General features: G+C 41.5%; 1 protein-coding gene across 1 annotated transcript in view; it reads right to left on the reverse strand.

The window, feature by feature from the left end:
* Positions 1-24,773, reverse strand: part of LOC122404650 (zinc finger protein chinmo) — a 56,243-nt gene extending 31,470 nt beyond the window's left edge. The window contains exons 1-2 of the mRNA XM_043408813.1: positions 24,698-24,773; positions 12,376-12,606 (exon numbers count right to left, since the gene is read on the reverse strand). Of these exons, the coding sequence (XP_043264748.1) occupies positions 12,376-12,606; positions 24,698-24,773 (307 nt within the window). The remainder of the gene's footprint in view (positions 1-12,375; positions 12,607-24,697) is intronic.
* Positions 24,774-26,880: the final 2,107 nt, after the last annotated feature.

Consider the following 26,880-nt stretch of genomic DNA (forward strand, 5'->3'; position numbering starts at 1 on the left):
AAGAGCGGAATCGAACGCGCGAAAATCAACACGTGGGGAGGAGGGCGAGGGAGGGGGATGGCCGTGAGCTTTGAAACTTCATCGCGCGGCTGAGAAATCGGCATGCGCGACCACGTGTACCGCTGTGCACAACCGCACGTGGCTGCACGTGGACGTTTCGCAGGGAGAAGCTAGCACATATTCACTGGTACCACGGCCAGCTCTGTCTCGTCCACGCTTCGCGTTGCAACGATCTCGCGTTGCCTCGAAAACGCGGTAATAGATCATTTTTTAAAAAGTATACCCGTAACGAAAAATTGATGGACAAAAGTATTGGCACAGACGAGGTATACGAGTAGACATTACATCCAATGTATTTCTTAGGCCCATTTTTCTGGGCCTCTAGAGCCCCATTAATACGCAATGTTTGCATTTTGAAACATCAAAGGAATCATTCATTCATGGTCAGACATTATATCTTCGGTAATGAATTTTTTTCTCGAAACTACGTAGGATTTCGGGGGTATATGTGTTCACCAAAAATGATTCTAATTGACTCCTGCAATCAGAAATAATTTTTTCAGAATGATTTGAAAGTTTTGAATTTCGCCAAAAAATTTGTTCACTTTGTAAATTTTTTTCTTGAAAGTGCATAGGATTTCGAGGGTATGTCTATTCACCAAAAATGATTAAAATTGACCCCTGGAACTGAAAATAATTTTTCCAGAACAATTTGAAATTTTTTTTTTCGTCGAAAAATTTAGGCACCCCCTGTCGATTTTTCTTAAAAATTCGATTTTCATTTTTAGTAATTTTATTTGACGCCCTACAGAAAAATTGTCTAATACTATCTTGTAGGTATCCATGGCACTACTTCAGAAAAAATTTTCATTGAAATATATTCACTATTGTAGGAGTAATGGTCGTTTGAAAATTGGACCACTTTTATTGCGATTTTTTTTCACTTTACGGGGTCAAGGGACAATTTTTCGAATATTTTTTGAATTTCTACATATTCTTCATCAAAATACGCGTTGTTTGCATTTTGAAACATTAAAATCGTCCAATCCGTTCAGGAGTTATGATGTTTTAAACATTTGCATGAAATTTCGAGGATGTATTTCTGGCCAGAAATGATATTTTTGGTAAAGAATTTTTTTCTCGAATGTGCGTAGGATTTCGAGGGTATGTCTATTCACCAAAAATGATTGAAATTGACCCCTGGAACTGAAAACAATTTTTCTAGAATGATTTGGAAGTTTTCAATTTTGCCGAAAAATTTCTCCACCTAATGAATTTTTTTTTCGAAATTGCGTAGGATTTCGAGGGTATGTCTATTCACCAAAAATGATTGAAATTGACCCCTGGAACTAAAAACAATTTTTCCAGAATGATTTAGAAGTTTTCAATTTTGCCGAAAAATTTCTCTACCTTGTGAATTTTTTTCTCGAAACTGCATGGGATTTCGAGGGTATGTCTATTGACCAAAAATGATTGAAATTGACCCCTGGAACTAAAAATAATTTTTCCAGAATAATTTGGAAGTTTTCACTTTTGCCGAAAAATTTCTCTACCTTGTGAATTTTTTTTTCGAAATTGCGTAGGATTTCGAGGGTATGTCTATTCACCAAAAATGATTGAAATTGACCCCTGGAACTGAAAATAATTTTTCCAGAACAATTTGAAATTTTTTTTTTCGTCGAAAAATTTAGGCACCCCCTGTCGATTTTTCTTAAAAATTCGATTTTCATTTTTAGTAATTTTATTTGACGCCCTACAGAAAAATTGTCTAATACTATCTTGTAGGTATCCATGGCACTACTTCAGAAAAAATTTTCATTGAAATATATTCACTATTGTAGGAGTAATGGTCGTTTGAAAATTGGACCACTTTTATTGCGATTTTTTTTCACTTTACGGGGTCAAGGGACAATTTTTCGAATATTTTTTGAATTTCTACATATTCTTCATCAAAATACGCGTTGTTTGCATTTTGAAACATTAAAATCGTCCAATCCGTTCAGGAGTTATGATGTTTTAAACATTTGCATGAAATTTCGAGGATGTATTTCTGGCCAGAAATGATATTTTTGGTAAAGAATTTTTTTCTCGAATGTGCGTAGGATTTCGAGGGTATGTCTATTCACCAAAAATGATTGAAATTGACCCCTGGAACTGAAAACAATTTTTCTAGAATGATTTGGAAGTTTTCAATTTTGCCGAAAAATTTCTCCACCTAATGAATTTTTTTTTCGAAATTGCGTAGGATTTCGAGGGTATGTCTATTCACCAAAAATGATTGAAATTGACCCCTGGAACTAAAAACAATTTTTCCAGAATGATTTAGAAGTTTTCAATTTTGCCGAAAAATTTCTCTACCTTGTGAATTTTTTTCTCGAAACTGCATGGGATTTCGAGGGTATGTCTATTGACCAAAAATGATTGAAATTGACCCCTGGAACTAAAAATAATTTTTCCAGAATAATTTGGAAGTTTTCACTTTTGCCGAAAAATTTCTCTACCTTGTGAATTTTTTTTTCGAAATTGCGTAGGATTTCGAGGGTATGTCTATTCACCAAAAATGATTGAAATTGACCCCTGGAACTAAAAATAATTTTTCCAGAATGATTTGAAATTTTCGAATTTCTCCAAAAATTTTCCAGCCAGTATGGCAATTAGATTGAGTCACGAAAGTCCATAAGGTGTAAGATGTACTCGTACACCTCGTCAGTGGTATTGGCACGCATTTGGAAATCTTTACTCACTAACACTTTTTTGAAAATACAGTGTTAGTTTCTTGTTCAAACAAATTAAGTCGATCTCAACAGTCATTTCAATCGCTATTTGAGAATCTGATTGTGTTTTCACTATTCCTTTGAAAATGTCAAAGAAAAAGGAAAAGAAAGTACATCAGAAGAAAGAAAAGTAATATTTAAGTTATATGAGCAAGGCAAAACTTATTCAGAGGTAGGAGAAATAGTGCAAAGAGGTAATTTTACCAAAGCAATCGTCCCGAAGCGTTTCGATGTGCCTTATTTGGCGCAAAAGAATATATTTAGTGAAAAGTTTGTACGCGGCTCGCGACTGCGTAAGATATATGGCTGCTTCGGAGTTCTATTTGTACGCGTTGCGTCTGTTTCAACAAAAGCCCATAAATGCAGGCATCAGCGTGTAAGTCGAGGCGTTGTGTAATTGTGTCATTGACCCACTTTGCCGAGCGACGATTAACTCTCGATTCGAGAGAGTCGTCAGCAAGTGGGCACCTGCATTCCGGCAAATTTCAGTTCTCCTATCGCGCTGTACAAATTTCGATAATGTTTTATTTCGAGCGTGGCGCGGTCGTTTCCAAAAAGGCCAACGCATAATGTTATCGATCTACCACCAGCGCCACATGGCATGTAATACTCTAGTAATCTGATAACAGCAGCAGTGCTATCAACACCGTGGTGTTTCGCAACTCTGCGTTTGCCTTGTAATACTAACGAATACCCGGTCCTTGAAATTATAGTTACCACACGCTCGACGCAATGTTTTCCAAACTCGATGCTCGATCAACTGCGACGGCACTGATAATCGATCGATCGTATTTTTAACGATTAGAGAAACGATCGTGCCACAACAACATATAGAACCGAATATTTAGATTACGATCTGTCTGACGAAATATGTTTTCAACTATGCATCTATGGAACGACCAAACTGGCGGTCAACGATTCTGAAAATGTGGATTTTTTCATTTCTAAAATTTAGCAAAGATCCAGTTGATGAAATCAAACCAAAGTAACTTGCATCGAACGATGCAGTTTCTTTTACTCATATTACACATCATAACTAAAAAAATGGAGTTGCATCTCTCTTACTACAAGGTCTGATCGGAGAAATTATTAGAAAAAGACAGTTTTAGAGACGATTCTTCTGAAAACAACGAAACCGCGTAGTTTCGTCTTCTGAAGTTTGATTTTATTTGAAAGTCGAATCGAGCAAAATGTGTTATTCGAGTCGCATCGGGGTCGCCAGAGAATGATTTCACGTTGTTCCGGTCAAACATCTTCTAACGTATGTACACCAGCATCGCTAAAAAGACTGGTTGCGTGACGAGTAATTGTAAGATTACGGTACTTTTATGCCGCCAGAGTTCCATAATATTCTACGAATTCCTGACTTCCAAACACGCATAATGTGCCCGCAAAGTGGGCAAACGTTTCCTGGTTGTGGACATCGCAAATCTAACAAAAGTGGTAGCTGCCCAACAAGGACCTCGACAACCAACTATGGCTTGAAAAATTTCGAACAATTTAACGACTATTTATGGTTACATCGATGCTTTGCGATATTGACATTGGCACGTTTCCAACGTCTATCCTAAATTAATGAATTCTAAATTATGGGATAGTACACATTCTGCCAAACTGCCCAATTTCAACGAACGTTATATATTTTTATTTTATTATATAGGTAGATACTTGGAGATTGATACACTTTTAAAACTTTCCAAGATTCCTGAAATTGAATAATAATCGAAACAATTCGAGGCTCACGTCGCATAATCGGAACGACTCAATGTGTTTTGAGTCTATTAGTACTCCTAAGCCAAAAGAACCTTCGCGTTACGCGTAGATATGACAGATTAACGACTAATCTCGAAATGAAGTTCGACATTCGCGTTTCGTCCATAGATATACACTCGACTGCTATTATTGCAAGCATGCGAGAATATCAAACAAAATTTCACGACGTTAACGTTGCATTTGTCAAATTTCATATTGCTTTGTACATGTTGCACATTTCTTAAAGCAGAATGTATATATGCAATACGTTTTTGTCAAATCTTACATAACTATGCAAATAAATAATCATTTTCTAGAAAAGTATTATCATTAATTTAATTTCTCCCTTAAAACCCTTTATTTGGAATAACTGCAACTTTTTATGCGTAATAAAATTGTACAAAAATTTTTTAATGTATATCTAAGTTATCGTGCTGTTCGATAACTGACACCTCGTTAAAAATTAATAACTAATGCGACGAGACTCGAGTAGCAATAAATACGTACGTAATTTAATTCGATGCGTGGAATTTTAACGATCAGGTGTTTGTAAACTCGCGTCGAAACGGAGGGTGAATTTTGAGCACCAGATGTAAAGATAAGCAAATACAAATTAGTCCAATAAAAAGATGACGATAACTCGGCTACGAAGCGGAATGAGACGAAACGTTGAACCCGTCCTTAAAGTGGCGATCACGTCAATATAGATACGGATTTACATAACTTTACGCAATGATACATAACCTTTCATCGAGAGCATAATATACGCTGCTTCTTTGATACTTCGATATCTAAATATTTATTTTTCGGAGTATTGTTCCTACACTGCCACGGTTCGAAGACTAAAAAGTAATTTGGAAATAACGTTCTTTTCGTAAGACGACGCTACAATTTCTTGAACATCGCCCGCGCTTCTTCAAAAATATTTTAAATAACGAATTTCAACGTCTTCGGTGATAAATTATTTTCTTTTAAATACAGAAGGGTTCAAATTAATATGAATTCGCGGCGTTTATCGATATTTTCCCGATATTGCCGATATATTTGCAATTTCAATGATTTCTTCTGCGTTAGAATTAAACATAAGCATACACGTATGTCTCCGTAGAAATTAAGATCACGAGTACAATTCAAAATTGAAGTACAATTTAAAATTGCACAGTGGAACATTGTTTTATTCTGTCCTTGTTTAAATCAAAATAAAACACTAAAATATATTTAACGATTGTTAGAAACGGTATAATTACACATGCAAAAAGAAAATAATCGCATAAACCTACGGAGAAACAAAGTGAATCCAAAGTTGTACGAAATTCCAGTTAGCATGTCGGAATGAAGATTTTGTTAATTATCGGTCGAAAGCACGAGCAGATATATTTGCACGGCAAGTTCCGTGAATTATTTGCGCGTTGCTCGAATACGAATCGGAGAGAGAACGCGGCACAGTGTCAATGGCCGGCATCCTGTTGCATCAGAACTAACCTTGACTCTAAGGAGTGTACTTTGCTTGACTGAGTTCACAAGTTTACGAGTCGAGTACGTTCACTCCCCTTTTCTCGGTTATCCCCCTTCGACTGGAGCCAGTCAATGATTTTATCTTATGAAAAGGGATCGCAAATAGAAACGTCGATAAGCCTTTCGTTTTATTTGCACGTTGTTAAATATACAAATTGTATATACGCATACGCGTAATGGAGTTTGTTACTAGAATCCGGCACGACGAACGTGTTTTCATCGGTATTTGCATAGATCGCTATCTCGGTTGCCTGCTCGGAAGTGTTTCTGACGAATGTTTACGCCGCCGTGGACGTATCCCTGCAGAAAATCATTTTTAGCACGTGGAACTCGGACACAGGCTCCTTTATGTACGCGAATAAAAATAGACGAGCGCGCAGCGTTACGCGGGTGGGATCCGCCGTATTCTTGAATCGCCGTTCGAAATTCAAATAACGGAAGTGTATCTGCGCCCGGGCGGCCTTATCGTCAGATAACGCGCATTATATTTTATTTATGTACGCGATTGAACGCCGGGAGCGTGTGTCGTTTACGCGCCCGATCAATGAACGAGAATAGAGGAGAAGCGGCGAAACAGATCCGGCGCGTTTCGAATCATTACCAAAAATTCGAGCACGCTATTTTTACGTCGTAGACCGAAATAAGTACTCGAAACCTCGTTGCTTTCAGTCATCGACGGATACGCGTTCCCAACGATCGACTCCTATCGCGTCGATCGCGCACGAAACCCGCCTTTCGCATCTGAGGACAACCGCTCGAATACCAGCGAACGGCGCACGAATGTTTCCAATCTAACGTTCCACGTGTCGCTTGCACACTCCGTTTAATCTCGCGTTACGTTTACGCACGCATACGCGTGCAACCACGATAACGCTCGCGAGCTACGATTCGTACGAAATCGGCCGTTTCGCTACAATATTTTTACACCGTGCGCAGAAACTCGCCTCTTACGGCGAAACCTTGAATTTCTCGAAAAGAAAATGGAACAACGGTGATTTTTATAACAATACAGTATTATATCAAAATAAACACGACACGAGCTATCTGCGTCGACGATTATTTTTATGCAATTTAAAATATTCTATATAAGAAAAACGTCAAGATCTAACTGTATCGTAACTGTATCTTTTTATAGTGGTGATTTTACTTTATAACAATACAGTATACAGGGTGTTTGGTCACCCCTGGGAAAAATTTTAATGAAAGATTCGAGAGGCCAAAATAACACGAAAATCAAGAATACCAATTTGTTGATGGAGGCTTCGTTAAAAAGTTATTAACGCTTAAAGTTCCGCCCTTACTGAATTTTTTTCTAGAAAATGGGTAGGATTTCGGGGGTATGTCTATTCACCAAAAATGATTGCAATTGACCCTTGCAAGTGAAAATATTTTTTCCAGAACGATTTGAAATTTTTCAATTTCACCGAAAAATGTCAGCACCTACTTGAATTTTTTTCTCGATACTGAGTAGGATTTCGAGGGCATATCTTTTGACCAAAAATACTTGTAATTGATCCCTGTAACTAAAAATAATTTTTCCAGAACGATTTGAAACTTTTCAATTTAATTGTTAATAACTTTTTAAAGAAGCCTCAGCCAAGAAACTGATATTCTTTATTTTCGTCTTATTTTTGCCTCTAGAATCTTCCATTAAAATATTTCCCAGGGTTGGCCGAACGCCCTGTATATCAAAATAAACACGACGCGAAGTTATCTGCGGCGATGATTATTTTTATGCGTTCGCGTTAAAATATTCCGTATAAGAAAAATGGCGCGGGTAAGATAGGTTACCGTAACTGTATCTTTTTATAGTGGCACGTCGTAGTCGTGTCCTGCGTGCCAGTGCGTGTACCACGTGTCAAAATTCATCGGCCAGTGTGCATCGGCTATAACGGGTGAAGAAGACCGCGAAGAAGACTGTTAGATCTAACTGTAACCCGGGCCTACTTTTCGGCTTCCTTTGGGCTTTCGACGATCACAAATATCCGAACGGCGTACCGACGGTCGCGCATGCGCGCGCGCGTGCGTGCACGCCGAAAGCGCGCGTTGCTCAACCACGATCCTCTTTGTAGCCGTGCGTTAACCGAATCCCTTTCCTACGGTTCCGTCGTCCTTGAACCCTTCCCACCTACCGACCTTCCTTTTACGTTCTCACCCTTTGCCTTTTTCGAAAAGAAAGACCACTCATGAGGCGACAAAGCATCGAATTACCCTCCCCGTTTCTCCCATCGGAACGGCTTTTCGTCGACTTTCGCCTTCGAGCGGGCAAACTTTCGGCCTTCGGTGGTATTCCGGGACACCGAAAGGAGGAAACTTTTCCTTTCCCTTCGCCGACAGAACTAGGCGCGTTCCAGCGACGTTTTTCGTGAAATCGGGACACGCGTGCGGAGAAACCGTTAGGGACCGGGCGATTCCTAATCCTTTCCAAGACATTTCTCGTATCTCGTATCTTTTCTTACGTCTACGCCGGATGTAATTTCTACGGGAACGATGCGCGCAAATAAACTGAAACACCAATGTAAAAATGAAACTGTAGAACACTTTTTCCGTGATTTTGCTTCGTCACAAAATTATATGGTAATATGGAAAATAATTCCTCTTGCATCGGAACGTCGTAAAAAAAAAGGTCTCTGGTATCTGATGGGACAATAAAAATGGATCTAATAAATAACAAATTCATCTATCGAAAACAATAAACGCAATTTGCAGAAACGTTTGACCTGTCTCACTGATATCAGAAACGAACAGGTGCAACGTTAAATCCAAATCGACTATTGTGTCGATGTTTAACCTTTAAGAATTATTTAATATATGTCAATGTAATTATTTGGTAAAAATTAACACCAAGTAAAATAATTCAGTTGAGATTTAAAGTACACTTAAGGGTTAATACACGATAAATGGGGATAAATTTTGGTAACATTGGGATCAAAGCGCGGACGATCGATCTAGATGGTTCGTAAAAACCGTTATACGAAATAATACAGGCTCCGATAGGCCAACTGACCAATTAAGCGTCCAACACTATGATCATCGTCAGCGATAGCGATTAGTCGGTCAACCCATGTCGTCCGCCAGAACTTTCCTTGCGTGCTGCACTTAACAGAACGCCGTTAACGGTCCCTGAATCTGGCTGACACAAATATCTACCATTACAGAGTCATACTTTCGATAATAGAATTCAATAACGGTACTGCAGCGTCGATGCAGTCATTTTGTTGTTCCCATGGCTCGAAAACGATATTATACTCAGCAAATAAAAACCTATAACATCGAACAATAACATACAAAACTTGCAAAAAGAAATGCATTCAACGTTATCACATTACTTTTCCAACGCGTAATGTCTTTCTCAGAGGATTTCTGAATCCAAAATTCTGGACTATAAAACACGTAAAAGATTTCTCAAGTTATGTTCATCGGTTAATAAGATTTTCTATTAAGCAAAGTTTCCGAACGAATCACACTGATCATTTTTAAACGATCGGTTATTAATCGGGTCATTCGTCGCAGCGATGAAGCAATCCGATAGAAATGTTACATCGTACTAAAAGTTTTCGAGACAATATTTACGTTCTCGTGTGAAGACTGTTACGCAATATTTAATTATATACGAATTTTCGAATAATTATTTCGTGGGAAATTATCGAAATAATAATATCAGGGGTAGAAAATATCCATCTGTCCTGCTGGTGGATCGAAATTGTAATCTATTATTTAATTTAATCTATTATTATTTAATTGTAATCTGTTATTAAAATTTGCGATTCGAGGCGCGGAAACAGAAGTCACGAAAATCGTATACCACGAGAATTGCACATTCTTGTTTACTCGGCACGCCTGATAAAGGAACATATATCTAGTCCCACGTGCTGGCGTGTAATACCCCGTTATCGTCGCAAATATAAATAAGATCGAAAGCTTACGCGGTGATTTCGCGATGCGTTTGATTTCGGTGGGAACGATAAACGTTGAACGTGGGGTATTTACCTCGAAAAGGCGGTAAAAACTATTTTAATATTTCGAACCTTCGAAAATATGAATTATATACCATCGATGAAAAGTGAATGATTCTAGCCAACGAAAATAAATATTTATCAGAAACAGTTTTCTACGTTGCTTTATTGCATTCGTCGAGTCGCGTGTAGCTAATTTTTCAGTAATAAATTGTAAGAAAAAATATGCAATAATATACAAAGTTACACGTTCGTTGCTTGCAAACATTTGCACTTAACTTTCGTTGCAAATGGATTAAGATGAATACAGAATAAATTTTTAATTGCACTGTTTAATTGCATTTTTAACTGATCTGTTGACGATTGCACAGCGATACGTACGATAAGACAGACAAATAAACACTGCGGCGCGAAAAAGTCATTTTCCGACGAATATCGAAAATTCCCGCGCGCAAAGCATTATTTCATGATATCCAGGTAGCCTAGGGTCTTCGTGGAACCCAAATTTTACGATTCCAGAGGTACTAATTCTTTGTTGTATTTTGCTAGATGTGTCGAAAGCTGGTCTCGTCGATACAAATGAGAGATACATCGGTCAAAGATTTTTTTTACAATACCAATTATCGTCAACGATAATCTATGTAGATGTGGAATTAGTATATTCAAATTTTTAAGGCAAATACCTCACTGTTCGACGTGAAAAATCACGGGAATCGTAAAAGTTTTAAACGTTATTCGATATAATACGACCCCTATTGTACTGCAACGCGTTAATCGTTTTCATTCGAAATATCGATATTAAAGCAACGTACCGTGAATGCATAATCGGTCGATTCAGACGTAGGAAACGTCATCCGTTCCATCTTATTATCGCTTCTTTTCAATTATTCGTGGTTCAATGTCACGAACTTTTCGCATTATTTAACGCACCAACGAAACCAACGGTTAGCACTTTCACTGCCACACCAGTTTTCTCTGTTTAGAGATATCTGTTATGGCATGTTGTCAAGCAACGCAGCATATTAAGAGTCATGGAACAGTCGAAGGTGTTCCTTGAAAGATACGCTTATCCGAGGTAAACAGATTCGAAACCGTAATTCTCATTCAGGCGGAAATTTTCCCAGATTCTGATAAACAAACAAGTGCCCCGACCGTTCGACGTTATTTAAATGAATTTGGTCTCGAACAACGAGTAAAACCTCATTTGAATTGGGCAAGAAAACAGTGATAAAGAATGATATTTACAGATGAATCTTAATAGATTCAGATAGGAAAACCACATGTTAAATGTAAATACGCTCGTTTCAAAAACCATTGCAAACGAATAAAGACGTATACGTTATTTCTACATTACGCTTCTCCGCTTATTACAATAAATGTTTTCAAAGGAATCGTACAATTCTTGTTAGATCTTATCGAAAGTATTCAGAATGGACTCGAATTATCTCAGCGCCGATAACGTTCTACGATCACGATAAAATGCCTAAATCAATTAAAACAACCGATCGTTACTTAATCGCCGGATCGTCGTGTTTCCCGTTGCTTTTATACACCACTTTCCCGTCGCGGTCTAACGCGAATCGATCCGCTTTCGAGCCACGGAAACGACGAGCGACGCCGATGCAGATGCACCGAACGCGTTGCACCGCAGCTCGCCGCGGACTGCTGTTTCGCGCCACGAATCCGTAAGAATGTTGCATTCGTCGGGGGAAATCGCGCACTCTGACTGGCGGCAACACGCGTGCAACCGCGTACACGTACGTATACACGCGTACATCGGTTGCACACACGCGCGTCCCGATGTCAAAGCCGTCGAGATTCGCATGCACGGCGACCGACACTGCGCGAGTGTAGGACTAGCCCCGCGCGATTGGGTGAAACGGGGGTAGGGGCGGGCCAATCCGCAGTCGCTGCACTTCTCGCCTGCACTCGCACACGTGCACGTGCACCGGTTGCAACTGCACCCGGTACTCAGGTGAGCCGTATTCGCGTGCAACGAGCGATGGCGCCCGCTTCGATCCATACCACGGGCGTTAAGCTTTCCGCGCGAATCCGTGATTTCAACGCTTTCGACGTCGGTTTTCGCGCGTTACTAATCACCGATAAGCGACAGAAATCGCAACGGTTCGTTGCAACGACTCGACGTCCACGGCTACGCGACACGTGGACGTTCCAGATATCGTATTATTTCGTGTCATGGAAATACCTTAAGGTTTTTCTCGCGCCATTGATGCAATACAACCCGTATTAAGGATATTTCTAATTGTTTAAAATACGTTCCACGAGATTTCTCGCGCCATTCGAGTGGAAAATTCTGGCTGCTGGAATATAGACAGTAGAAACAAGACGTCATAAATGTAGGATAATGTGAGACTTACCCTCGCAGAACAGGGTGACATCGGTCAGACTCTCGCTTTTGAACAAATTCGAGAACGCTGTCGCTAAGTTGCTACCGAAACTATTCCACTTGAGACAGAACTGGTGCTGGTGAGAGTCCATGATGCCACCCCTAGGCCCAACCCCGTGACCTTCGCCACCCCTGTCTCTGCCACCTTCGAGTGGGTATTTTCCTTCCTGATCGCGCTCGTGCCCAACAACAGTACGTCCAGCTGTACAGAAAATATTTTATACAGTGTTCGTGTATCGATAAAACGTAGGTGATACGGGTGTCGCGAGTGATCTCTTTCGAACGTTCGAAAACGTTCCGATTCACCGGTTAAGAGAAAATAACATCGCGTTATTCCCGTATCCGTGATCGATCGCCGGTTGCATTGTGCTCGTGGAAACTTGGACCGGATTTCCGCGGTACGCGATAATAAACGTCGAGCGAAACCTACCGAAAATGCTCAGGACCGTATTACCGTCCGCTCGCAGCAGGTTCAACGCATACAACACCAAAGCATCGGTGGACCCGCGCCTCGTTCGAACCTTTTCAACGATCCGCGAACGCACTTGGAAATCGTACACCGGCGTTCCTCTTGCCGCCGAAACCACTGCAATAATAACCCCCGAATTCCGAGCGTGGCTCGAACTCACTGAAGGCAGCGCTTCGTGCACCGTACTCGCGTACACGTGTCCACGCGACACATGATCCTCGGGAAAGCTTGTTACTCTCACGGTCGCACTGTTTTCGCGGATCGGAGGCTGCGGTCGTGGTCTCGCCGTGGAGAACGACGAGGAAGTGTACGGACGAGTGGCGGCAGGACCGGTGTCGTGGTCGTCGTTCCTGCGGATTCCCTCGATAAGTGTACCCGAACACAGCTCGCGTACACACTGATGGCCCTGAGTCTCTACGTTTCACCCAGCCGAAATCGAGTCACCGACTTGCATCGCGCATCGCCGCGACGAGGAACGAATCACGCGTAACTGTCCGTCCACCGTTCGTCTCTGTCTCTCTTTTTTTTTTTTTTCCCCGCGCTCCCTCTCCGTCTCACGGTTCCACTAACCGCGAACCCACGGAGGAACAGATATACGCTCGGATCTGTAGCGCGCGGGAGGATCGGCGATCGTCGATCGCCGCTGTGCGAGGAAACCGACCGACGGGAAAGAGAAGGAGGATCAAAGACGTCGGTGCGGCCGTGTCGCGAAGGAAAGAACGTGAATATGGGTCATCGGTGCCGATGCAAATGCGGTTAGACGAAATAGTGTGAGTTCGGTGGTTTCGTGGGGCCGATGGCGGTAGCACGGCTGGAAGAAGAGGGAAGGTCGCGTAGGTGGGAGAAGGGGAGCGGTTGGTGGAAGAGGAACCAACGGTGGGAGGAGGAAGGGAGAGTAAGATTCGACTTTTTCGGCAGAGGGTGGGGCAAGATTGCTTAAGGCTAGAACTTTAGTTCGAGCTATGCTCTGTACCCCCTCCCATCGCGTGCTCTTCTCTCGCTACTATACGCGTATCTCTCTCTTCTCTGCTTATGGTTGTCCATGGGTCTTTCTCTCCTTCTACCCTCTCCCGCCCCCTCCTCGTTTCGCGCTCGCATCCTCCCCACCCGTCACGCTTCTAAGGTATCGCGCGCATCCCCGCCACTTTCTAATCTAACACGTGCCAGGGCCGAAACGTGGATAAGTGGCGCCACCCGCCAGGAACGACGCACGACGTGGTAGGGATCTACGTAAAGGGATCTTTGTGTACGGTTGGCTTCGTTACCACGGGCCAACCGATTACGTCACTGTTGGTCGAAAGTTTAATCGAGCCGCGGACTATGCGGCGACTGTAGAATGCATCACGGATACTTTCGATCAGAGGTTACAAAAGATCTAGAAAATAACCGTTTCGAACTTGTATGCAACGACGAGCATAACCTTACACGGTACGTGATCATTTATTTACCTATTTCTATAGGCTTTCGAATACTTATTTATATCATTCTAAATTTAAATTGTCGGTAATAGAATTTTGTTTGTAACTCGATGCACTGTTTGGTTTACTCGACACTATTATAATGATTGTTTGCATTCACTGTGAAAAGATCACGCGAATGCGTGTTACGTATCGTAGTAAGAGTTTTCATTAAAGTGTATAGAGAACACGCTCGAATTGGAGCATTCGTAGTTTTCTTGTTAAAGAAAATTTGAAACTAGGCATTCCATGCTTCTAAACGCACTTTAAGAATTCAGAGTCGAGAGAAAGTCAATTTTCCAAGCTGAGCCGAGTTTAAACTTCGTGTAAACGGGTACTAACTCTCAATATTGTGGACGATGCCCCAAGCATAGATCGTTTCTCTATTTTTAACCCATCGACGACATTTCTTACTATTTAATTTTGATAAAACTACATTTATTAACCGATATCACGGATTGATGGCAATTTGCGACGGACTGCATGTGCCATATCGAATAACAAAATCTCGAGCGACAAGACTATGGTATAAACGATTTGAGATCGATCGACTGTGTTGTCTAATGTAAATGAGACTGGAAGAACGTTAATTCGAGGAGCATTGAGCTTCGTTAGGTTAGCAAAAGGTTAAAAACGACTGGTTTATGCCACATTCCCGACGAAATTGCAATTATTCGACGTCATCGTTGTACGCGACGCAACGCCCTTGTGTCCTCGTTGCTCGGTGCGCAACAACTACACGGGCGCGCGTTCAAGTCGAGGTCACAGAACGAATTTACGAGCGACTGAGTGAATCGGGACGAAATAATCGGCTCGCGTCATTCTCTATTCCGACAATAAGCCTCCCAATGTTTGGTCGAGATGGTGCAAACTATTGCCGCTTTCCCTCGATATTATAAGGCATCTACCATAGTTTCGTGCAACAAATGTGTAGAATTAAACATCGAATCTAGAAAGGTCTGTTCGATCAGAACGTGTTAGTGTTATTCGAGCAAGAATGCAACCGTTCGGTGATCGTGTATACGTTTAGGTAATCCTCCACGTTGTTACTCAATTCTAAATACATACAAAGTGCATCTGGTATTCTAATATATGCGTCGAAACGAATCGTGACTCTTGCCCAACCCGTCGACCAAAGCTACCTAACTTCCAGCGCCGTACGTCAAAACAACCCCGCCGAAGATTTACGAACTCCACGCCCCGGAATGTCATCGTCGATGGAACACCGCTGTGTACGTCCCTGGTTCGCCAAAATTTAGTGTGCACTCCCTGGCCCGGCATTGCGTGCGTGCAAGAGGCGTCGTGCCGCGCGAGGGCCACGAAAGAAGAGGGGAACGAGTGTAGGAGTCGTGGGGAGGGAGGACGAAAAAGACACGGAAAGAACGACGGAGACAGGCGTAACACTAAAGAGTAATAAAAGGAAGGGATACTAGTAGAACGAGTGGGGAAAAAGCGAGAGAGTAGGTAGATGGAAATTCAGGAGCTCGAGGCATCGCTGACAATGAGTGGCGCTTAGCGATGGCCGTACGGAATCTCTCTTCGAACGAGTCGTCGAACAATTTCTTTCTACGATAGATCTACATACGTCGTTTCGAGTGTTAAACGATACCAAAAACACTATAGTCCTTCCACGAGAAGCAGAGTGCACCACTCTTGCTGCAGTCCGCTGATATGACCGTCACCGTTTTCGACCAATACCCGCGAGTCAGCGGACTGCAACTTCTCGTGGAAGAATAGAAAAACCCGCGGAAAATCTTTAAAAAAGACGTACTTCCAAGAGACCATCGAGAATTATCAGACTGTGTTCAAGATTACGAAAACGTTGCACGATGTAGAAAGTTTCGATGGCCGTTCGTGGCGAGCTCGAGCCCATCGCTGACTGCGCGGCACCGCGAGTAAAGGAAAGCGAAAGGGTGGGTGGGAGGCGGGGGAGAAAGAGAGGGAAGCAATTGCGGCAGCGGCATCAGGGGAGGGAGATATTGCGCGTGGGGGGGCGAGCAGAGGCCGGCTGGTAAGCGTGGGAGGGGAAGCTCACGGAGGACCGAGAAGGCTCAAGGTCGCTGGGGGGCCGCACGCGCGCCCCTGGCCACTTACACAGCTGCGTTCGCGCACGCACACGCTCGCGCGGCGCACTGCACACGGGGGCAGCGGGGGTGTGTGCGCGCTGCAACGCACACGTATTTCGCGCACGCGCAGCACGGAGGCGCGTGTTTCGTCGGCCGGTGTGCGTGTGCGCGCGTCACACTGACGGGGGATTTCGCGCGCGCGCGACAGAGAGAGAGAGAGATACGCTGGTGGTGCGTGCATGCGTGCGCGCGTAGGCGATCGAGCACCCGTAATTCGACGGTTCTCCTATGGCGACGCGTATTATGTCACCGGGTCCGGGCTGCGGAGAGAAAACACGCTGCGTTGTATGGATTTTTTGGGATTCGCGGTAGAAACGGTTACGACGGAATGCCAGAGGGTGGGAGGGGGTTGGAGAATCGTCGAAAGCCTAAATTGAATCGGTGATCCGGCGTAATTGCCATTTCCCGATGAAAAATAAAGAACGCGTAGGGTGTGAACCCGAGACGTGGAAATTTTTTTAATATATCGAGTGCCCGCTTAACGTCACCCCGTCGAACCCTTTGGCTACGACAAATATTTATTTGTTTATTTGCTCGATAAATGGGAAGCCCCATTGGCGGGCAGAAGTAGTACAGCGCGATGATCGAAATAATAATATAAACAACACGAGGGCAGAATGTTAGAAAAGTTTAAATATACAGTTTATGAAGGATGCCGTGGTTCCCCGTAAATCCAAAGTGATACGATAAGAATTCGCTATCAGAGACGATTGAGTGGATCTGTTGACATCAGGGAGAAATATAAGTTGTCAAATCTAAATTGCCCTCTAAATAATCGATTATTACGAGTATTATGGTACTCCGACTTTACGAAATTAAACAAATATATACACAGGCATGCAAAAGTGTTCGAACAAACATTTTTTTTTTCCAATCGAAAACGATTTCGTTCGTTAGCTTTTGGTAATTCCGAGCACTCGAAGGGTCGAAGGGTACTGCATTGAAATTCGTAGAATAGGATTACGCGCGACCCGAATACCGAGGCATCTGACGCGTAGAACAAGGTCGCGAGAATTGTTCCGTGGATCAACGATGTTAGGAATATTCCTTGAAAGCGAGATAGCCGAGCTGCTGAAAGAGCTGTACAGTTGTTTGCTATCATGTAAATCGCAGAAAAGTCGTTCTACCGTAGATGCTAACAATAAGAAGAGAGGCACGAAACTGACGCATAAGCTACCGAGGATACAATTGCTCCACTTAACGCTGATACTGACAAATTGCATATTTATACCGTTAACAATAATGCATGCAAGCTCAAGATGGTCGGAATTACGTACGCGATGCATCACGCTCGCTAAATGTTACGCACGCGCGTCGTCGCGACGCGTGTCGCAACACAGATAAGTGAGATCGTGTGAGTGAGATCGCCAATTAAAATAATCGTAACAATTCGGCAATCCCTGCCACGACGGTTGAAACAGCAGATCTACGCGGAGAAGAATAAAAAGTTTCACTAAAATTGTCCCCCGAAGTAGTAGATTCGAGAAAATCCGGCGTTATTCCGAGACTAATCCACCCCCCGCGCCACAAATCTCCGTTAACTGGAATTCGTAACACCACAGATTAAATTTTATGAAAATATATGGTAATTTCAATTCAAGGAATAAATCTAAAATTTGTATGAATAAAATGATTTTTTTGTAAGCTTACGGAATGTTCGAACTTTCTGCACGGATGTTGCAGTTCCTAGCGAGAAAAAAATCTGTCGAACGCAATAAACCGCGGACTGTTATTTGCAGAGTGCTCGAAGAAAAAGTCCAACGTTATTTTTCTCCCAGGCTGAAGGCTGCATTAGTGCATTACGCTGTGTAACCGGTAAGTGAGTTATTTCACCGATTCAATTAAGGTCCCCGGCTCGGTGTGGTGAATAGGTACGAGAGCGTGGCTCTGCTTTGATAACCCACTCTATTAACCACTACCACGGATCAATCAAAGGTACAAGTTAGTAAAAGACAAGGACGCGCAGTTTCTTTAGAAACGGATATACTGCTGAGAAGAAAGAAGTTCGTTCGCTGAAGGCAACTCGAACGATGAAGTTAAGAGCACTGGGTTGCATCCAATGCCATTAATCCGACTCTTTTCCGGTATATCGAAGCTCTGGTATGTTTGAATTGTATCGTATCGAGCGCTAATCAGCGCACTTTGTCCCTAAAAAATCATACTTTCAAGTTTCGTATAAGGATTTAATCAAATTAAAGATTTAATTGCGTCTTAGGATTAGCTAGATCAGTCTTGAGGCTGAGCCAGATCAGTGTTGGGGATTGTTTGGACGAAACTAACGGATAAATAAGTAATCATTATTTGTAACGGTGATTACTCACTTTAACAGCAATAATTTGTTCGTAACGTTAGCAATGTTAAACGCAAAATAATGATACTTTTGTTTTTAAACCGAGCATTGGTTTAAATAATGCTTCTCCCCGCGGTTCTTTCCTTCTCGTTGGACTTAAATTAAATCCCAATACTTCTTTTGTTTCAGGTTTTCGTCATTACTCTTCCCCGACGATAAGTGTGTTATGAATTCTTCGTATATTGGGGACTGTTTGGACGATTAATCGCGTCTAAGGGTTTGCTGGATCAGCTTTATTGACGAGCCACCCAGTACGAAATGCCAATAATGTTTTTTTTAAACGTAGTAATATAGCTCTTCGTGCTAACGAATATTACCTGATATTGATAATATTATAGGAATAATAATTGCAAGTTAATATAGTATAGAACCGGATTAAAATATTACGATTTAATTTTAGTAGCGATAACAGAGCCATTGGTATATAAAATAAAACGACCGTGAATATTTTCTGTTCATTACGAGCTTATAAGGGCAGATTATTTTAGTCTCTGTACGTAATATCGAATGCACGAAGGAATCATCGCCGAAAGACAGTTAGGTGTTTACCATTCTTTCAGTTTCCCCTATCGAAATTCGAGGAGGCTTGCAACGTTGCGTTAGACGGAAGCGGTGCTGTGTGGCATGAAGGGTGATAACGGTGTAGAAAATACATTCTACGAAGGACCTGCCCCTGAAGTATAGTCAATACTGCAGCCAACGATGCCTACCGCAGCACTGTTTCCCCTTTATCCAACAATCCCCCATACCTTCCGCCCCTGAATGAAAGAGAAAGCGAGAAAGACAGAACGACGAGATTTGCGTGAATCCTGAATCCCGGTAGTAATTGCCGAAGGGTAGAGAAAATGCAAAGAAAGGGTTCCACCGACGAAAATTTCGGCTTGAAAATGCGGACGTGTTCGTCGGGCACAATGTAAACTTCGGACGATATAAAAAAAAAAAAAGATAAAAATACGCAGGAGCTGAAGAATACTCTTAAATCTATTAATGTGTATACTTATTTAAATGATAACGTTTCACATTTATTTATAATATTCTAGTAAATGTTACATCGTTGCTAGAGAATTAGTACATAGGGAAATATAAAGGATAAGCTGTGTAAGATACGATGATAATAATGTAAGAATAAAGTTTAATTTAACCGAAGAATAAAGTATTTCACGAATAAATTGTTAAACATTGAGTCTTTGTTCGTTACTTATTATTCGGATAAAATCGCGCCCGTTTCTGTTGGGAATGAAATTAATACAAACAGTAAATTTCAGTGACACTATCACAGCAGGTGTTATCTGATCGAAAAGATGCAAGAGTTCGATCTTGATGCGCGTACAGGCACAATTTATTTTCCTGGCACATCGATTAATTAGCTGTCCCCGTATTTATCTACGAAATACTAATGAAACTCGTTAGTTGTGAATTTAATTCTTTGCCCTCAAAATGTAGATCAAAAATCACCTGCATTATTGCTCGGTGCTAGTTTTTAGTACAATTTTTCCTGATTACGATTTCGTATGTTTTTTCCCCCCTCCAACATCGCGTATTTGCCGCATCAAATTTCGATTTCGAATTCGTGGCAACCTGGAGAACTCCTATATGTAAAAATTTTTGTGGAAATCAAGACGCGTTCGCGTATTTTGGGCGAGCTTCTTGGGTGAAATCGATCACGAAACGCGAGAAACGGTGCCACGGGGGCGCGGAAAAACGTTGACGATATCGAACAGGGGACGATACGCGACGGATAAGATATCGACGCGATCAAAGGGGGAGGTTCGCAAGGATCGCGCGGGAATCAAAGAAGACAACAAGTAGCAAACAGCCTGCAGCGGTGGATGATCTAGCACCTATTGCCCCCCTCCGCTATGCTTTCTGCTTTCTCGTTCGCGTTTTCTGCCCGAAGCGGAACATTGGAACCCTCGTTTTTCGCTACAAGGGCACTGGCCCTTCGTTTCAGACTCAATCGTCAACGGGCAGGTTGCACGACACGCTACGAGTCAAGTTTCGAAAGCATCAAGGATAGTAGAACCGAAAGATTATTCGAATTTAAAGATTATTCGACATTTATAACGCGTGATGATACTTTACTGCTTTCAAATTAAAAATGAGATATCGACTGGCCCTTCGTTTCAGACTTAATCATCAGAGAGCAGGTTGCACGACACGCTACGAGTCAAGTTTCTAAAGCATCAAGGAGAGCAGAATCGACATTAAAGATTATTCGACATTTTTAACGCGTGACGATAACTTTACTGCTTTCAAATTAAAAATAAGACATCAACTAACCCTTCGTTTTAGACTTAACCCCTTAACGCTCATATTTCTCAGATTGATCAAGAATGATCAGTTTTCTTTATTCATTACAATTGAACAATTATTTTTGTTCATTACAATGTTGTATCTAGTGTATAACTTGAAGGAAAACAAATATAGTCATCCCTTAAAGCATCAAATTAAACAAATATCGTTTTTCAAAGCAGTCAGACTCGGGCATGAGCGTTAAGGGGTTAATCATCAGAGAGCAGGTTGCACGACACGCTACGAGTCAAGTTTCTAAAGCATCAAGGATAGCAAAACCGACATTAAAGATTCTTCGACATTCTTAACGTGTGATGATAACTTTACTGCTTTTAAATTAAAAATAAGACAATCAACTGACCCTTCGTTTTAGACTTAATCATCAGCGAGCAGGTTGCACGACACGCTTCGAGTCAAGTTTCTAAAGCATCAAGGATAGCAGAACCGACATTAAAGATTCTTCGACATTTTTAACACGTGACGATAACTTTACTGCTTTTAAATTAAAAATAAGATCCCTTGATCCCCCGTAAACTGTTATTGTTCGTAAACGAGAAAGATTTTTGTTCTGTTGACCGGCAGTCTGGGCGTTCGTCAAGCTTCCGCAGAAGATGACGACGAAACACAAAGTACCCAACAGATACGCGCATAGCCGCGTCTCAAAATAGGTTCTCATATCTGTAAATAAACGACAACAGCGAAGAAACGTATACGCAGAAGACTCCGCGAACACAAGCACAATGATTACGCGTTGAACAATTATTCGCGATTTATATAAATAAAATTATAACTTTTAAACGGTTTCGAATTCGATGTATAATAGAGAGGGTTTCTAGATTAAAAATTTGGATAAAGAATCGTTTGTCTATCTGGATTAACTAATCTATCGAATCGATTTTAATTAAATTCATTTGTTCAGCTGTTTATTCGGGTTGTATACCAGGGGAAAGGAGTGTTAAACAATTATAAATAAAATCCAGTCGCGTCTGTACGTTTGTCACCGCGTCACGGGGAAACGGCGGGAGGGATCGCGATGAAATTTAGAACGAGTTCCTGAAGTAGACCAACTTAAAATATCGTCTATATGACATAGCGAACTTCTTGCCCGGAGGAGGGGTTGTCGAGAACTATAAAATGTATGATAATAAAATATCTTACATTTGCTTTCACAGCAAAAGCATTCGCAACATAGTCTATTGGAAATTAAATTTAGAATCTTGGTTCTTCTATACAAATATCGATACACGGTCGGGACGAAAGAAAATTTAAAAAAAAAAAACGTGTATCGTACAAAATTATTCAGTGGCGTCTCTTCTCGAGACATTTTTACGAGGTTCAGTTTGCAATACAACAAAAATACAACGGGTACAAAGTCGTTAATTTTATAACACTTTTAACCCTCAATTGGACTTTTAATCAAGTTCAAACTGCTAATTGTTTAACATATTCAAATCTCTGAAACACCTCTACCCATAAAAAAAATAAATGTACTATATACCCCTTTAAACCATGTAACTTTTGTACACAAAATTTTATGGTTCAACCCATATTTTGGAAGTTATAGAGGCGCCCAAGTTGCGTGGAACATCCTGTATAACTTCAAAGTTTTAATATTTATTTTCATAACCCCGCTAAAATTCATGCATCCTATTCAAATTTATTTCCTTTAACGTTTCTACTTTCGAACTAATTGCTTAATATATTTCAATGTAATTCGAAAATTTATGTAATGCTCCATTAATTCATTATTTTTTTAAACGCTTTAAAGGAAAATTGATTTCCATTTGCTAGTTTAGTAGAAATCCAACGTCAAGTGAAATAATTGAGATCGAGAGTCCACTTAAGGGTTAAATTTCTCATCATTTTTATATTTGATGCAAAGAAGGATTTTACATCGTCGTCGTTGAAAGATAATTACAATAGCGTAAAATACTTCGCCCTTCCATTTTTTCTTGCGATATAGATTCCTCGAACGAAAGTCGTTGGTTTGAAACGCGAACTCGACGGTTTTTCTGGTGTTTTGAACATTGGAGAGAAATTAAACGGAAGAAATAAATGTTGTACCGTGCACAAAATGAGCGTGGTTTCCGTCAGTTACCGTTGCCCGGCGTTGCACAGGCGTACATGAACGTGCACGTAGCACGTGCATGCGCTGCATGAGATTAAACAAAGGAAGCGGGAAGGTGTACGCGCACTCTAAATGTACATAACGGTGACACGAGGCGTGGACTGAAACCAGCTCGCCTAACTATTCGTTTACCGAAACGAACGGTTAATGAGAATACCTACACGCCGGGGCTTTCGGGTTCTCACAAAACGAGAGAATAGTTCTGCGTGAAAACGGACGAGATTAACGCGTCGACTGCCACGGTGACACACTTCAGACTTGTTTGGAAGGTCCCATCAAAAGCTGCGGTGTTTTTTTTTTTACCATCTATTTCAATAACAACTATTCTAACTATAAACTTTAACAGAACGACCCAAAAAGGTAATGATCTGATGACTTTACAGTCGATGCGACATTAAACCCAAAGGGGAAACAAAATTTATGATATTTGTATAATCAGGGTTTTCTTTTTCTTCCAATTTGGTGAATTTGTTCGTCTTCGAACTATTTTTTGTCGGTCTGATTATCGTTTGTCGTGAATTAATTTAAAAGACAGTGGTAAAGAAGACTCGTAAACGATCGACGAGCTTTCTGCGCTGTTTCATCGAAGCAAAGTAGAAAAACAACTCGTTTCATTTTGTTACGGTTATGGAAAGGCACCTGTGTGGACAAAGGATGACGTCTGTTGACTGAATTTTACTAATACAGTACTTTAGAAAGGAGGATGTTAAAAAATGGCCATTTTTGGCATCGTCTCGAAATGAAGAATTCATGCAGGATCTTTCAGGAAGATCACGAAGTTAAAAACAAGTTTTGAACGTTAGTCTCCGAAATAATTGATGAAAAAATCAACAAGGAGACGAAACAAACCCTTATTATATATCCTCATCGGATGGAAACAACACTCAACAATGTGTTATACACACGATACGTTCGATACCTTAATACTATTTTCTCCAAACATAGTTAAAACGATACAAAATAGATTTGTATATTTTCAAAGCAACGACAAACCGTTATTCTAGAACGATAAACTTTACTAAGAACGAAACTCCGTTCACGGCATTCGAAATTCGTACGTATTAATCGATACCGTGTACATATGTAAAGTGGTAAAACGCGTAAAATGGTACTCTAAACAGGTAAGTTTCTAACGATCAACGCGTTTGGTAGCATTATCTAGAAGCAACCCGATACGCGATCACCCGCGAACCATCAACGGGGCACATCGGTGACCGACCAGCTAATATCCGTTGCACGGGATCCGGATAGATCGTTCCCGAGCATCGATCTTCACCAACACACTCGGTAACGCGTACGGTTCTCGCTGGAAGCCGCGAAAAACCATAAGGATCGATCGATCGGTCATCGAAGCGTCCCCCCTATCACGCGTTTTGAGCGCGAAGATCGACGTACGAGCCGCATAATATACACATCGTCGTGAATGAAAATTCCGTAAATTAAGAAGAATGAACGGGTGAAGACGGTGTACCTGGCGGATGAAGCCACCATGGATTGACCAGGGATGGTTGTTGGTTGCCGTGGCCCTCGCCGTCAGGGGCGTACATCCTCCTCCAACTACGTCACGCCCGTCACTGCCGCCCCGTGCGGCTGCACCCCCGACTGCCTTCAACCCATAGCCCACCGCTCCTCCCGGGATTCCTGTCACTTCCCCTTTCTCCACGTACGCAAGAGGGTTGCAAGGTTACCGGCGCGCCCCGTCGCTCCGCAGCCGACCGACCAACCCAACCGTCGCTCCCGCCACCCCCGAGCTCCCTCCCCGCGGCTACCTCGAACAGCGTTCAAGGTGGAGGAACATCCACCTCCGTCGGCGAGCGACGCACAACCACCCCCGTCGGTTTTCCTACGTAGGCAACCGGCCAGCCACAGCCATCGCTTTCGCTAGAAAGTCCTCGGGCCGTTACGAGGGCGGCCTCTCGGCCAGGGCTGACGTTGCAAAGGGCGAGCTCGATCAACTTTTATTTTTTTTTTTTCTTTTCTTTTCTTTTTCCCTATTTCTACTTTTTCCTTTCTTCTTTCCGCGTTCGCCAGCGGCGAACCATCGACCGATTCTGGCTCCCTTTCGGGCGAATCGATAAGATAATTTTACTAGCCAACGCGTTCGCAACTTTTAGACCATTGGCGGGAGTCGAGAGTGGTACACCATAGCGTCGAATTTGAGTTAACACCGGATTCAAGCTGCCTTCTATTTATCGTAAAAATCGATTTACTTGTAAGCTCATACTTTGAGTAAAGTTAGCGGTGCATATCGAATCGTAATGGTGCAAGTCCAACCTTGCGTTCCATTATTAATACTTTTACGTAGAAATTAAAAAATATATTATATTACACGTTATTTTATTCACTAAAAATGTAGTCGTTATTAAACTGATAACGTTTCTGAAATATCACTCGAGAATTTAAACATCCTTCGCTTAGTTTCATACACAGTTATTCTTTAACACTTTTCTACACTTTTAGATGTGTTTTTGTAACGTATACATACATTTTGGTATAAAAAAATATAGTACTCTATTTAAAAAAGGAAAGTTGACCTTCGAATCTCCGAAACATATTATAATATACCCCTTTGAGCCATGCAACTTTTGTACACGAAATTGTTCGGTGCAACCCATATTTTGGAAGTTATAGAGTTATCAAATTTGTCTTACAAGCCTTTGAATTGTAAATATCTCGAAAGCTATTGAGTATCTAACCTTATAATAATATATATTTGCAAATAGGGCAACAAGATCTATCAGTGCTAAAAATCTCAATGAAATCGGTGACCCAAAGGTCCTGTATCTGTATTCTCCTTGTTAGTACTTATTTTCGCAACCTAAAATTCATGAATCCCATTCAAATTTATTTCCTTTAACGTTTCGACTTTCGAATTAATTGTTTTAGTTTCACAATGAACAGTCTCTGAGAATCAAACAGCCAAAGTGCTAACGAAAAAAACAAACGGTGATCGAAAAGATCAATGGAAGATTCTATTTCTATTTTAATAGTTGAACCGCTAGCGTTTTTATTCAAACATCAATTCAGAAACACCGGATCCTTGGATCATCCTAAACATTTTTGAAAAGCTATTTCTCGTTTTCTATCCGAATAAAACACAAGTCTAATCGCAAGGGAGACACGTACGTAGATATTTTTCAGTCCGTACTCTAATGCGATCTGGTAGTCAGATTAAGGCAAGTGACACTGTTCTCGGTTTACGGGGTCGGCAGCTTCTGGCGTCGGCATATTAATTAAAACGCCTGTCCTTTGTCGCCATACATATTTTTGTAGCGTTCGTGATGAGACAAATATTTCCTAACACGATGGACAGTTTAATGGTACTAGACGATTCCGTCGAAACGTTGAAACACGTTGTTCGAATCAAACACGAATTTTTATAGTTTCAATGGCGTTGAGCAACTCTGTATCGGCGACTATGGCAATTGAAAGTTCTACTGTTCGCGTTGGGGGCCCCGTGTAAGAGATGGAGAAGAGGCATCCCAGTAGACCCTGCCTAAAACGTCGGTCGAGCGCTTGCGAGAGAAACGGTCCCTCTGGCGGCGAGTACAGGAACCGACGGAATGTTTGCAAACGTTATCACCGTTATTTCTAACGTTTGGTCACCCGTTTCGTTGAACTCTGAACAATTCTGATCTGCAATTTTTCCGATTA

The sequence above is a fragment of the Colletes gigas genome, unplaced genomic scaffold (genome assembly GCF_013123115.1).
Source record: "Colletes gigas isolate AHSC1104 unplaced genomic scaffold, ASM1312311v1 Colletes_gigas_Sc00003, whole genome shotgun sequence".
Classification (NCBI taxonomy): Eukaryota; Metazoa; Arthropoda; class Insecta; order Hymenoptera; family Colletidae; genus Colletes; species Colletes gigas.